This window comes from Manacus candei, unplaced genomic scaffold (assembly GCF_025592945.1).
Source record: "Manacus candei isolate 608988 ecotype Guabito, Panama unplaced genomic scaffold, ASM2559294v1 h1tg000014l, whole genome shotgun sequence".
Classification (NCBI taxonomy): Eukaryota; Metazoa; Chordata; class Aves; order Passeriformes; family Pipridae; genus Manacus; species Manacus candei.
Genome location: NW_026138062.1, coordinates 38,188,164 through 38,203,727, shown reverse-complemented (window position 1 = coordinate 38,203,727; position 15,564 = coordinate 38,188,164). Strand labels below are relative to the sequence as shown.

The 15,564-nt window shown below is 34.3% G+C and overlaps 1 protein-coding gene across 3 annotated transcripts in view; it reads left to right on the top strand.

Annotated features, from left to right (window-relative positions):
• ATM (ATM serine/threonine kinase) overlaps positions 1-15,564 on the top strand; it is a 64,450-nt gene that overhangs the window by 21,305 nt on the left and 27,581 nt on the right. For all 3 annotated transcript variants that reach the window (XM_051779787.1, XM_051779789.1, XM_051779788.1), the window contains exons 25-37: positions 512-681; positions 995-1,241; positions 1,729-1,847; positions 3,097-3,223; positions 4,468-4,667; positions 6,358-6,532; positions 8,042-8,206; positions 8,480-8,612; positions 10,593-10,688; positions 12,051-12,222; positions 12,645-12,786; positions 13,243-13,419; positions 13,800-13,968. In XM_051779787.1, coding sequence (XP_051635747.1) covers positions 512-681; positions 995-1,241; positions 1,729-1,847; positions 3,097-3,223; positions 4,468-4,667; positions 6,358-6,532; positions 8,042-8,206; positions 8,480-8,612; positions 10,593-10,688; positions 12,051-12,222; positions 12,645-12,786; positions 13,243-13,419; positions 13,800-13,968 — 2,092 coding nt within the window. The remainder of the gene's footprint in view (positions 1-511; positions 682-994; positions 1,242-1,728; positions 1,848-3,096; positions 3,224-4,467; positions 4,668-6,357; positions 6,533-8,041; positions 8,207-8,479; positions 8,613-10,592; positions 10,689-12,050; positions 12,223-12,644; positions 12,787-13,242; positions 13,420-13,799; positions 13,969-15,564) is intronic.

The following is a 15,564-nucleotide window of genomic DNA, read 5'->3' as shown; positions in this document are numbered from 1 at the left end:
CATAAAAGCCAATTTTAGTGGTAAATCATGTGTGTTCAAAGCACAGATCTGAAATACAAATAGACTTTTATACATTTAAGATTGTAGATTTCATTTTAAAAAATCTTTCTACCCAGTGGAAGCAAATTTTCCAATGTGGAAAATATGTAAAATAAATGCAAAGTATTGGAGGATGGTATGTGTCTATTTTGAAATTCACAAGGGCATACTGAAATGATTGCCTTTCATGCCAGTCATTTTTTAAGTGCATGTTTTCTCTCCTTTCTATCATTTCTTTCTATTCGCTGCTTCTGTTTTTACACAAAGTCTCTACTTCACAAAATTCCTTGATTGCGCTGTTCTGAGATGTGGCAATACAAATAATAAAAAAAACTTGCTCATGCTAATAGTAGCTGAGTTATGCAAGTATTCATTAAAAGGTGGAGGGGTATACATGGAGGTGTAATGCTGTCAGTTTGCCATGGTATCATGTACTCAGTATGCTATTTTTGCAATCTTAATTCATGTACAGGTTTTGAAAAAAGTATCTGACATTTTTGGCTATAAAAGTATAGAAGACTTCATGATGTCACATTTAGACTATTTGGTGATGGAGTGGCTGAAAATAAATGACAGTGGATATAGCCTGTCTGCTTTTCCTTATGTTCTTCTGAACTGTGCTAGCCTTGCGGAATTCTACAGGTAAGCTTGCTATATATGAAAGCATTATTTAGATTTTATTTACAATTATGACACAGGGTCCCAAATTTCTAAACGTAGTAATGCATCAGGATTTTGTTGTAAGGTAACGTATTGAGAACTTTTGAAATGTATTCTAAGCGTCATGTATATTATATTTATGCAGGTAAGATTTATTTTTTTGTGTGTAGCAGTAGCTAAGCAATGATTGTAAGTTTTGTTATAAAGTAGAGGAACAGTATTTGCTATATGATGCTCAAGGTTTCTTAAAAATGCCAGTTCAAGGACATTTTGGAAATCTATTTACCCTGTGTAGGTCTTGTTATAAAGTTCTGGTTCCACACTTGGTGATTAGAAGTCAGTTTGAAGATGTGAAGTCACTTGCTGACAAGATCGAAAAAGACTGGAGACAAGTTCTAGCAGACTGTTTTCCAAAGTTGCTCGTGAATATCCTTCCGTATTTTGCCTATCAAAGCCATGGAAAGAGTGAAGTAGAGGAGCAAAGAGATACGGCTTCTAAAGTCTATGACATGCTTAAGGATGAAAACTGCTTAGGAAAACAGGTATCCATTTAAAATGTGTAAATTGAGTTCTATAGCATTTAACAGACCAGAAAGAAACATTTTTATGTTCTCTAAATGTAAACAGTTTGTTTATAGATACAAAATTATTATTTTAATGAATTCAAACCAGCCAGAAATCCCAAGGATTTCAAGTAGCTATTCAATAGAAACTTTCAGGCAGACAGTTGACTGAATTATAATTTTTTTCAGAATGCAGTAAATTTTTTTACCATTCATTATATAACCCTGAGTTTCTCTGTCATATATCTGTCATGTTTCCCTCTTAAAATATTTTGTTAATGGTTCATGACTGCCATAGATAAGACTTAACCGGGCTTAATTTATGAATAAATTGTATGTCATGGATAAAGGAACAAATAGAGAATCAAAGCAGGAGAAAATAGGTTTTCTCAGAAGGAAAAGAAATATTAAAGAATTTTAGCTCAAATATTTTTTTCTTATTAAAATACTATTTTTCTTGTTGTAGCAAATTGACAGTTTATTTCATAATAACTTACCAGAGATTGTGGTTGAACTGTTGATGACTTTACATGAACCGCCTGGTACCATGGTAGAAGAAGGAGCTCATCTAAATAAATACATAAGGTATGTATTTGTACATTTTCTAAATGCTGAGTGTGTTTATATAACATGGTGCACTAAAACATGCCCTTCAGGCATAAGAGGTGACCTTGAAGTTGAGAATGGAAGGATTTTATTGTCATTACTAATGATGTATCACAGTCATGCTTTCTCGCATAGTTACTCACCAGGATCAGGAAGGAGAACCTCTATAATTCTTCAGTTAATGGAAAGAATGATTGTGTGGGCAAGAGAATACCATTGTATGTTAATGAGCTGGACTATGACAGTGCCAATTTGGATTAGTTCATATTTGGATGGACTGCCCTCTGTGTAAAATTGGTCAGGTTTTAGTCTCTAAGGTGATTCTTTTAATGGTCTTTAATAACTAGAGGTCACTGAGAAGTAAAGTTTCTTAGCAGTTCTTGTAGTGGAAGCTCTTGTTTTTGGTAAGGAGATTGGTTAAGCAATGCCAAATAAATTCCTAATGAATAGAAATATTCTAATGCCATAAATATCTTCATTTTTATTGACTTTTCAGTTAATTCAGGTAATTTGTGTTAAGATGCAAACTATTGGGAAAAACATTGCACTTCCTAAAGTTATTGAAGAAGGTATCTTTATTGTAGAAATATAAACTTGAAGGAAACCAAAGCATTCCTTTGAAAATCTGCCAAAAGTTAAATGGCTGAGGATTTCCAAACTCTTTAAAGAAATTTTTTACTGTAAGTTTATTAACAGACTGTGGAGTCTGCTTTTAAATAAAATTTTTCTTTCTAAGAAGGGAATAGTAAGAAAAGAGTGATGAAACTTAGATTTTGCTTTCTTGTTACTACCATGATGCATTTCTTTTCTTTTCGAGGTCCCAGAAAAGTTGACTATCCTTTTTTTATTATGAGATTCATGATTACTTTTTTTCTCAATGAAATTGTTCCCACAATTACAAAATGCAGAAGCTTTATCCATGACTTGCAATTAGATTTTCCCACAAAGTACCTTAGTAGGCAAATGTGTGGGTTTTTAGCAATAAGATCTTTCAAAAGAATATGAAAGAATGCTAAGAAAATACATCTTAGAAAGCTGCCATAGAAGGACAATAAGCAGCTACAAAGTAAGGTATAAGTCAGTTTTCTAGGTGCTTTTGATGCTTCTTACTGAAAGCAGAAAAAATTTTCTAGGAATTCATGTGTTTATTCAAAAAGAATTACTGTAGTAAATACAAAGTGTTTTATTTTGAGTAAGAAAAATATAAATCTCCTTTTTATTCATTTAGGGAACTGGATCCTGCTCCTAATCCTCCTCATTTTCCATCTTATGTGATTAAGGCAACCTTGGACTATATTAGCAACTGTCATAAAAGCAAATTAAAAAGTATTGTAGCAGTTCTTTCTAAAAACCCTGTAAGTATGTAATAATTACTTCTTTTTCTGTAGAGTGTAGAGTTTGTATTATGGGTACATTTTGTTTTAATTAGACATTTTCTTCATTTCTATATGAGGAAAATAAACAACCTTAGACCCTTTTCTGTTCTTTTATTTGCCTTCTGAAATGGAAGAAGTCGTAAGTTCAGGGACAGATTTATGTGCATTATATAATTATAGTATTTTATTAATTGTTGCATTACATGCATTATATAATATGTGTTCTATAATTCTGTTAATTATATAATTATATGCATTATATAATATATATAAAGTAGAGAGGATTATTTTAAGGGTTGGGGAAATCTGTGTGTACTGGACACAATTTAGAATGTTACATATTTGTCATATGTCCGAAGAACATTCTAAAATAGTTACTTATGGCCAATTTTATCTAAATACGGCCTACAATTAAAATATAAATGTTAGCTACTCTTACTGACTGTGAAATTTTATAGTCAGTGATATTTTTCAAAACTTGATTTTCATTTTTTAAAGGCAAATATGAAGACGTGAAATTATATAGCCCTTGCAATAAAACCTGAATGTATTACTGTCTTCTAACTTTATTCCTTAGAAATGTAGCTGTTTCGAGTTATGCTATTTTGTTGCATATGTTGTCAAGAACTTACTTTGCCTATCCATAAATAATCTAAAAATAAGAAAAAAACTTTTCTGGACCATGTTCATCTAAATATTTTGAGTGTAAAAGTTAATATTGCCAGCCAGTGCAGTAAGTTTTTTCTAATGTAACACAGACTTTTTAGTATTTTAAAATGATGGGTTTTTTAAATTTACAGTTTTAACAGTTGCAGTCTATAGTGATGTATTCCATGAAATAGTGCATTTTGTGCGCATTAATATTATGTTTGAAAGAATATAGGTTGAATCATTACCCAATGTTTTAATGCTTTGTGTTCGATGTTTCTTCTGTTGGTAAAAATTACCATAAGTGTTTGGCTTTCTGAAAAATGTGCATAACATTTCTCATGTTGCGAGGAATAAAAAAAAGAAAATGAGGCAATGTGTGGCTTATAGTCCTGCTCAGAGAATTCATTTCCATGTAGGTCTTTTGTTTGTTTAAAGCAATAAAAATAATGAAGCTTCTTTGCCCATGCCCTTTAACAAAATATATATATCCTGCTTAAGTTTTTTCTTTATGTAAGGTTTATCTGTATTGACATTATGAATTAATTTTTTACTCAAAATTTATTCATTTTTAGGATTCATTCCAGAAAATCCTTCTAGCTCTTTGTAAGCATGTATCAGATACAAACAACGTTTATAAGAAACACAGAGTTCTTCTAATTTATCACCTGTTTGTTGGTCTCTTACTTAAAGAAATAAAAGATGGTTTAGGAGGAGCCTGGGCTTTTGTACTCCGAGATGTAATTTACACCCTGATTCACCACATCAATAGCAGGTAAATACAGTAATTATCTCTTGTTCTTCCTGTCTGTACTTCCTTATTCTTGGAACCATACATTTCAATATCACCAGCAGATGTGAATTCATTTATAGACTTAATTAAAATTTACTGAGATTTAAAATTGAATTGCCATTCTTTTATCATTTCAGAATTTAAATATAGAACTCTTACTAAAGTATGGAATGTTTTGTACTATCCTTGTATTTAGATGGTCACTATACTGCAGCAGCATGTAATAGGCTATCAAATTGTACAAATAAACAGTGTTGGGAGATTTTGATGACAGAAAGGGTGTTTAGAAATTTAAAGGATATGGGAGAAAAATTCAAAATGTGGAGTTAAGTGCAAAATAAGCACAGGTCAAATAAAATGTGCTTATTGAATTAATAAAGAGTATTGGCATTTATATTTTCACTGGTGGGTACCTAGCAAAATGAATTGGTACGTGTTATCCTAGCTTGCTTCAGATTGAGAAAATTGGTCCTTCATCAGGCCTAAGATTTAAATGGAGATCCTTGTCTTTCAGATAAGCAGACTAAGGTATTTTCTTACTTCAGGTTTAGCTTTGGATTTCCCAGACAGTTATTCACCTAAATATCTTTGAGTTGATGTGCAAGTTGATTGCTTTGCTTGTTTGAAGCGTTTCATAGGCCGAGATGTTGAAGAGATGTGTGGATTTTATGGTAAATGCCATTATTATGGGACTTACTATTGCAACTAACAGTGAACTGGGACAGGGACAGTCCATGCACTGGAGGGCAAGGCTGCCTTTCAGAGGGACCTTGTCTAGCTGTAAGAGTGGGACAACAGGTATGTTGTGAAACTGAACTAAAGCAACCATTAAGTCTCTCACCTGACATGGAATACCACTGTGTCACCCATCCAGCCAGGACCTGAGAGATAATTACAAACTGGGATAGGTTGACTGGAAGACCCTGGAGGGGATAGGTAGAGTTGATCTAATTTCTGTTCTTCAATTTCTGGAGGGAAAAACACCTTACAGTAAAGGTAAAGTCAGATTTTTTCCTAGAAGCGTACAGTGAAAGGACAAGGGGTAGCACTCAGCAAGTTGCAAGGTGGGAAATTCTGGTTGGATGTAAGGGAAAGGATTTTTGCAGTGAGAATAGTTAAATACCGGAGCACGTTGCTCAGGGAAGCTATTGTTTCTCCATCCAAGGAATATGTCAAAATTCAGTTCAACAAAACCCTGAGAACCTTATCTGAATTTGAAATTGAGCCTGCTTCAGGCAGGAAGCTGGACTAGATAATCCCCAGGTGGCCTTTGTAACATAATATTTAATTTTATTTTTAACTAATGGTTATTTTAGATAGAGGAGGATTCAGAGAGCATGGTTTTCCCTTTGTTCTGTTTCTGTCAACATTGTTCTGGCAAATAGTAGTCTAAAAGCCTTTTCTGGTTATTTTTTTTATTTTTTTCCCATTTTGGTATGTATTTTTCTACAAGATTTTATTCCATTTTTTAAAGTGATAAGTCAAACTCAGTGTGTTTAAGTTTTTCTATGTCTCCTGAGCTAAGTCTGTAGAGCTGATTGATAAATTTTAAACTTGAGAATCAGTTCCTCCTTATTTTATCTTTTTTTTTTCCCCTTTTTCTTCCCTGTTGTGTAATAGGCTGATACTTGAGACAATGACCATTTGTATTTCACTTTGTTTCCCACGACAGACCTGTTATTATCAGAGACATATCCATGCGCAGCTTTTCAGTCTGCTGTGATCTCCTTCATCATGTTTGCCACACAGCGGTTACGTGTTGCAGTGATGCTCTAGAGACACACCTTCATGTTATTGTAGGAACCCTAATACCTCTTGCCATGAACCAGTCTGAGATTCAGGACCAGGTAGTTTTGCATTGCTGCTTATTCCTTATCTGTTAGCTTCTTAGTTCATGTTCACAGTTGTTAAAGCTGTATCTATACTCATGTTCAATTTTAATTCCTTTTTTCTGTGATTTGGAGATTTACATAAAAATTACTGTTTGGGATGGGATAGTATGCCTTTAATTTTTTAAATAAAAGTATCTTCACTTTTGGTACTTCTGCCAAATAGCACGTTGAGTAGTAAACAGTTACTTATAAAGCTCTGTGGGTGATTTCACAGGAAATACGAATAAAGACTTTTGGTATGAGAAGGTGTATAGAGGACAAAGAGGAAAAGTATGCAGAGAACAGAATTCAATGGTTCAGCTATTTATTTAACAAATAATCTTTAAAAATAAATCCTGCACATAGGCCTTAAAAGGGAAACAAAGCAGTTTCTGTTGTGTGACAAGCATTATTTTCCAGAGTATGCCTGTTGCACTTCAGTCCTCATGTTGCCTTCTGGGTTAATCTGATCCCACAGTACCATATGCACCTTTGTGGTTGCGTTGTAACTCTACATTATCCTTCTCCTTGTCCTTCCAGTTCAGCTGGAGGGCTCTGCTGATCCAGCTGAAACTAACTTGGCAGGTTTTTTTCCCAGCTTAATGATCGTGATCAGATTTACAATATGTCGATGCAAACAGTTGTCCATGCACAACTGCAAAGGCAACTTGTCAGGGCACCCCTAAGCAGAAACAAAGTGGGGAGGACAGAAATTTCTCTGAATTGGAACTGATGTCAAATATGAAACCCTCTCATATCATATTCCTGCAGGGAAGCCCACCGTCTAATGATCACTTTTTCTTCTTTTTATTTTTTCTTCTAGTATTAAATGGAGGCTAATTAATAATTTTCAGGTAAACACAGGTCTTCAAATAAAAACATCATGATTTAGATTGTAGAATCCTCAAAGCAGCTTGGATTGAATATCCAGTTGCATTGATTTTTAAGCATAAAAGCAGTGTTTTTGCAAAGAAAGTATGGTACCACTTTGTCAAGCATTTATTCAAGTTATGGATCTGTTATAAAACAAATTCTGCAGAGTTCAGTGATTTGGGCTATAAGTTATGATATTGATCTGAATTTCAAATTAACAGCACTTTAGTGAGAATAATAAAGTCTTGATAACATCGGAAGAACTGTTTGGGTGCAGTGTTTTGCTAAATCGTTGTCAATATCATAGTGATTGTATTGGCCAGTATTTGAGATCAACTTCATCAAGAAACAGGATAGAACTGCAGGCCATGATAGTAAAAACTTTGATTTTGGTTTGGAAGGGAGAGTAGCAAAAATGCCTCACCATTTTAGAATATGTCTGTCATTTCCCCAAGCCTCTAAACATCTTACAACTTTTATCAGTGTAAATAAATTATCTTAGCAGTTTAGTGGAACTTGGAGAGCTACATTATAGCCTGAATAAGAAATATGGCTTATTGTTTCTTAATGTTTCTCTGTAATTTTTGGGTTTTATTTACTTCTTATATACAGGTCCTAGGCTTGTTGAAGTATCTGGTGATAGATAATAAGGATAATGAAAATCTTTATCATGCAATCAAATGCTTAGATCCTTTTCCTGAATATCCAGCTTTTAAAGATTTGCGAGCAACTCAGCAGAAAATAAAATACAGTAAAGGACCATATTCTCTTTTGGAGGTAATTACATTTTAAAATATATCTCATGACATAGTGTTTTTGGTAATGCAAACTTACAAAATAAAAAGGATTTCCTAGCTACAGTTGAGAAATATTTAAATTAGACGTAGATTCTTTTTATTGCCAGTTTTCAGAGACTGAGATATTTGTAGGTTTCTATTCATACTTTGCATCTGTTAATATCCACCTTGTGGACTGCTGAGAGCCACGTCTTTGCCTGAAGCTTTTATATTTGTTTGTTATATGTGCTTAGTACAGAATGTTGTTTTGCAGGAAATTAATCACTTTCTCTCAGTTGGTGTTTGTGATTCACTGCCCTTAACACGGCTTGAAGGACTGTATGATTTACGCAAACAATTGGAACAATATAAAGATCAGATGAAGGATCTCCTGAAAAATTTCCAGGGTACCGATATACGTGTTTTGTTTCTTTTGTATCTGGTTTTAGGTGTTTAGCAAGGTTTTATTTTGTGTCCAGGGTTTTGTATGTTTAACAATGTAACCTTATTATAGTTTCACATGCAAAGTAAAATTCCATTTATTATTCATGTAAAATCTGAAGTATCTGTAACATAGTGTCTTATAAATATTATATGAGGTGTTACATGGTAGAGAGAATAAAACAGCCTTCCAGATTTTGGCATGGGGCATGTATGATTGTGAATGCCCAGGATAATGTATAATATATGGTTTTATGGCTGCTTAATGAGTTTTCTTGTTTTATGAATCTCCCTACTCTTTTAAATGTAACGAAGCTACATTTTATTGAAGTCATAGTATGTTAGAAAGTAAAGCTCTCAGAAGTTTTTAAATGGTAGAATTTAGCTGAAACTTGCCACATCCCAGGATGCTGTTTCAGCCCTCAGTCCGCACCCAGTTCCTTTCTATTTTTTCAGATGCCTGTGGCATACCATTTCACTTTTCACCTCTACATCAAGTCTTCATCAGCTTGTGTGCATGAGGGGGAGATAAAAAGAGCTGATGTAATTAATTGTAAATAAGTGCAGACTAAAATTTGGGGAAGAGTAGTAGTCTGTTTTAAGGCCACAGTGCAAGTGCATAATGTCCCCACATCTTGAACATAATTTACAATTTTAGTTTCCAAATTCTGCTTGAAAAGCGTTAGTGGAAGGGCAACAAGCTTGTGTGGAGCAACTTCCATTGGAGGAAAGCCTTGTGAGACTGGAAAAGAGATTGAATAGGGAAGTACCTATCACTTCTATGACAACAGATTAAATTATCTCACAGCAGTTATATGGGAGAAACCATGTCATTTTTTCAAAATACATACAGCGTGGAACTTATTGTTACTTACTGTGGAGATTAGAAACGTAACAGACCTTAAAAAGGATTAGATATATCTTATAAAGTTTATTAGATACGAAGATCTGCTCAGGCAAAACCTGAGAAGTACTTTCTCTTGCTTTGCTGGAGGCAGGCTGGCAGGCTTGATGGGCCTGTTGCCTTGAGTTTGCCTTATGCTAGAAGTCTGTTAACCTCTGAATAATAATAATAAGAAGAAGAACAACAACAACAATAATAACAATAATAATAATAGTAATAGTAGTTCTTATTTTCTAAAAAGAAGCAAACCTATTATTGATAAAGGCTATGCAACTCTATGCTGAAAGCTGACATTTAAGAAATAACTGCTGCAGTTTGACCACACATGTATTCAATTTTATAAAGGTGTCAACAAGCATATAGCCCTATCCCAGGTTTCCATTCCAATCAAGAGAGCAGTGGAATTTTTAAGAAAATACTACTGTGGATTTTTTTTTCTTACATTGGCAGATCATCATATTTTCTTCTTAGAACATTTTGTTTGGCATGTTTATTTAAAATAAAGACCTCAGGCAGGCAGCAAATATGTAAGGAAATGCCCATCATGAGAGTTTGTAGTTTGGCAAGGTTAATTAGACAACTGAAAGCTAGTGAAATTCTGAGAAGTCCCTGGCAGAAAGCCTATTTTTGAGATATTCCTTGGATTCATATTTAGAACAGAATGATATTAGTTTAAGGGCTGTCAGTGGAATCACACAATATGACCACTGTTTCAAACAGCACTCTTACACCAACTTATGCTAATATTTCATGTAATTAATCATCATTTCTGCATCAAAATGCTGAAAACAATAGAATTTGTGTATTTTAGTTTTGAGGATTCTTTGGCATAGTCAAATGCATAGAAATATTTTCAAGTTACAATTAATAAGATAACCGAAAAATTTTTTTGATGTACTGTTTAATACCAACGTGCCTCAACATTGATAATGCGTGTTGACATTGGTGATAAAAGACACTGAAGCAGTGCTTTCTTTCTAATATGTTCACATTACAACTACACTGACATTTTTGGCATTTATTTTTTCTTTCTGAATGATAGAAAAGCCGGAAGATTCTGTAGTAGTGAAATTAGTGGTGAACTTACTGCAGCTGTCCAAGATGGCAGTTAACCATACAGGAGAAAAAGCAGTTCTGGGTAAGTTCTTTACTCCCACAGGCTAATTAGGGCTGTCATTACAAAAACCAGACTGAAACTGTGGCTGTTCTCAATGTTATTTCCCACTGCTATTTTGCATTACCTGCCAGAGGTAGCCATCAGGATTGTTAAAATGGTTGATATAGCTTCTATTCAGTCACTGTATTTTAAAACTTTGACTAATAATTTAAATTGCAATCAGTTTAGACTCTGGTCTGTTCTATATGCAGTAAAGAGTCATCTGTTTCTATGGGTCACTTTATTAGGTTGAAAAATAATACAAAAAATTGAAGAGAACTTATCTGAAAATTTTGTAGGCGTGTCATAGTGGAAATTAAAATAATTGTTCTCCATCTTAAAGCCTCTTCTGTGTTATTAAAATTATTCTCACCATTTACGTTGACCGCCTGGTTAATGTTTGATCCAAAGCTAAAATCCAAATCCCCTCTTGCCTAAGTGGAGACTACCTCCACGAAGCTGGTGATTACTGAAATTAGATGTCTAAACTAGACAGAAACACCTTTATATGTACACCTGATATATTGTCTCTCTAAAAGACTAATGACTGATAATTACATGCTGAGGAACTGAAACTCATGTTGACTTCAGTATAATGGATTCTTTAGCACCTCTGCAAGCTGCAGGTTTCAGCCTTCTCTTCATTGCGTTTCCTTAGGTGATTTGTCAAATTTAGTTCAAAACCCAACTTGTGTATCTTTAGTGTGTTCTTTATTTGTTCTGGTGGTTAAAACAATGTTGTAGAAGATGGAAACATTTTCCATGCACATGCAGAGTTTGAAAGAAAGAGCAGGGAAATAGATTTTGTTTTCTTTCTGTTGAACATTAACATGCCTTTTTAAATATTATTTTCAAGGTCAATTTTGTTTTGTTTTATTCTTTTCTGTATTTTGTCTGGAAAACAAATGAGGGACACATAGGTACATCATTTTATGTAAAATGTAGGTTAATTCTGACTGAGTTTACAGTCTACGGTTTGTGTTTACACAGGCTACTGTTTGTATTTACCATACCCTTAGGGAATGAACATGAATGATTCTGACCTTTTGCACTTGCCTGTTTCTGACAGAAGCAAAAACAAAATTCTTATCCGATATAAACTGTAACATCCAGAGCCATAGGCACTCCTAGAAAATTGAGTTAAAAAGCATAACTTTATTATTTGTGAGTCTTATGCTGCAAAATTTTTTAACATGCAATTTTAATCATAAAGCTCCTTAAGTGATTATTTATAATGTTTGCAGCTTTTTGCCCCATAACAATCTCAGTTCTAAAAGCAGGGTGAGACTTTGTTTTACTGTTCATAAAACTACAGAAAGACTGTAAAATTACTTGCATTTGCAGAGGCTGTTGGAAGTTGCTTGGGAGAAATAGGTCCCATGGATTTCTCCACCATAGCTCTTCAGCGTGCTGAAAATGCACTGGATTCTAGAGCAGCAGACTTATTTGAAGATAGAAAACGTCAGTGGGTCTTCATAATGTTAACTCAAATAAATACTGCTTTAACAGATAATTGGTGAGTATACTTATTTAGTTACCTCAAAGCTTAATAGGAGCCTTTAAGTTGTATGTTGTTCAAATCAGCTCAGAGTAACTCTCTGAAAGTTTTACTAACACCTGTTAGTGTCTAACCATGTGCTGCTTCAAGGCTCGCATTACTTACCCGGTCAAACTTAGATGTTTCCTAGAAATTCCCTAGTTGGACTCAAGCCAGAGAGTCTCCTCTGTGCTGTACAGGATAGCAGTGCTGTGGAGGAAATAATCAGGCTTTGTTTTATAATAAAATATGCAATGGCACATCCTATTCCAAAATTTTCTGATTTGATGCGCACATAGACTGTGGAGTTATTTGCCTTGTGTATTTATAAAGGTGATTTTGAAAGTCAAATATCTGAATTAAATTAATAATAAAGACGTTGTGTATGTTATTTTTTTTAGTATTGGTGTTAGAGCTGCTGCTGTTTCCTGTTTGAAAAACATATTAGCCACAGAGTCTGGAAGTGAATTTTGGGAAGTTTATAAAAATAAAGCTGATCCCCTGTTAATCTATCTACAGCCTTTCAGAACATCTAGAAAAAAGGTACTTCTTCTGATATGTCTTACATATATAACATATAGGGTAGAGAAAAAATAAAAATAGATTTTTTTAAAGGCTTTGATGAATGTAATACACACTTTCTCAGGATTCTAGTGTCATTTGATGCAAAAAATCGGTGGAAAATAAGTCAGGAAAAAAGTGCATAATTAACCACAAATCAGATATTTTGAATCAGATATTTCCTCATTTTGAAACTTTTGATTTGTGACCTAAACGTGATGCCCACAGTGACCTTGTTGATATTATCAGTAAAATTTTGGTTTTAGTACTTTCAGATTTTCTTGGAAAACTTGACATTTACATGAACAGAATTGATATTGCTAGTCAGTTGAAGCATCAGTAATAGTTAATATATTTTGGTCTGTGCTGATTGCCATATGGCTTTTTTAAGTACCTTAGAATTTTTTTATGTTTGTAATATGTGTATTTTCCTTCTAGTTTCTTGTAGTATCTGCTAATGATACAGAGGCTCATTTAGAAACTTTGGATGACACAAACCTGTGGATTCCTCTGGGAGAAAGTCATGAGACCTGGATCAAGTGCCTAACTAGTTCGATATTGGACAGTGGAGGTGTGAAAAATGAAGTTCTACAGTTAATGAAGCCACTGTGTGAGGTGAGCTAAATCATACACATGTGTGTATGTATGTGTGTGCTGTGATGCATAAAAAATATGATTACTTATCTTGATAACAAATAGTAATTTCTGCTGTTAAATAATTCAGAACCTTTGTAATCATATATTGCAGATACTCATAAAATATATTCTTGAAATACAAGTTTTGAGAGATGATTGTAACGTAGATGAACTTTATGTGGCTACTTTAACTGAATGCCAGCACAGCCCCATTGAGTGGTTTACATTATTCATATTCCATGTTCTTTCTCAAACATTGCATGTTTGTTTGAGTAGTTGTCAGTTTGGTTGTAACCTAGAGAAAGAAAGGTTTTTTCCGTTGTCTTTCTTAGCAGCTGCTGTGCATGGTTGTTTTCTAGGTGAAAACAGACTTGTGTCAAACTTTGCTTCCATACTTGATTCATGATATAGTTCTTCATGACTCAGATGAATCTTGGAGAAATCTTTTGTCACTTCATATCCAGAAGTTTTTTACAGCCTGTTGCAAATTTGCCTCGTCTAGTAGATCTACTCCAAATTCTGATTCAGGTAATGTCATGATATTTTTGTTTCAACTAAAAGTGGGATTCTGGTTGTGAAAAAACTATCTCCTGACATCAAATGTATGATGTGCGCTTGCAGGCAGACTGAATTTTAGAAACTTCTGCCCAATTGTTTGATCTTTTTCAGTGGAGATAGCGTTAATTTTGAACCTGTTCGTTGGCAGCATCCAAGCAGCTTCTTCAGTATAACTTTTTTCCTTATTCACAACTGGATGATATTTATTACTTGCTGAATTTAGGTGTTATGCAATGTTGTGTGCTGCAAGACTTGAGTCGTGGACTGTCTCTTAAAATGACTAATCGGCAGTTAAATTCCTCTCTTACTCAAACAAGAGCGATAAAAAGCAGTTTTATCTGTATTTTCTCCTTGGAGAAGACTAACCCTTTCTTTAGCTTCTGCCAAATATTGATAATGATCTCCCTATGCATTCAAAAGACCTGTTCCATTCCGGCAGAATGAAAGGAAGTTGTAACCAAAAGTACTGCAGCAGCATATAAGTAGTGCAGTAAGTTCCTTTAAAAGGAAAGCACCTTCTAATCAAACTGTTGGCATTCTTTCCAATTAGATTGTGATCAAAGAAAACCTAAATTAATTCCAATCCATCAGGATCCAAACTAGGAAAGACCAGGAAGTTAGACATGAGAGAGTTGAGTGTGTCCGAACAAGAGTCTTAGCATTGATCCATTTTGACATTCAGGTTCTAGAAATTGGCAGTTTAAAGCATAAATGGTGTGAACATCATGCCAATCACTGTGCTGCCTGAGAAACCAAACCTAATTGTGAATTGTCAACTGCTTGACTGGAGTCAGACCCACCAAAACTAAAAATAGTGAATATTTTGGACTTAGTGCATGTCGGTCTGGCGAATAATAGGTCAGTTGAATCTGTTATTTTGCAGAAGAGATGTAATTTTTTTGTTGAATTAATATTTCTAAATACCTGTCCAGTTATTACTCCTTAGCATTTAGATTTTCAATCTGATGCCATGAAAAACAGGCACCATTTTCATTTTATGTCTGTAAGCTTCTTGTTAGTGAGTATGAACTCCATGCTGTCAGTTGCCATTATTGTAATTAGGCCTACTGTTCAACAAAGCCCTAAGAATAACTGTTTTCTTCCGGTTTTCTTGGCCAGTACCTTTTTCTTCCCCTAACTCATTAATACTTTCTAGTACCCAAATATAACTCATTCAGAAATTTTTAGTTGTTCATCTGATGAAATTATGAAAGAGGAAACAGCAAGCTCTTTGGAGCGTTGATTGTACAGTCCAACAGAATGGACCCTGCCTGTGAGGTGCTGTCTCCATTGCCAAGGAGAGCAGCACGTGGGAATGGAGAGAAAAACGTCATGGTGTGCTAGGAACTGAGAGTCAAATGTCCCCATTGCATGTCTTCTGAAAGTTAAGCATGTGGGAGATGACTTAAAAAGAAGGAGCTGGTGTTCCTTCTGTCAGATCTTTGGTAGCAGTGGAAACTAAGTGTCATTCATTTCTGTTTGTTGAAGCACACAAAATGCCCAGATACTTCTTCTTTAATATGGCTTTTGCATTCTTTAGGGGAAATTGCTAGTTCCACATCTCAC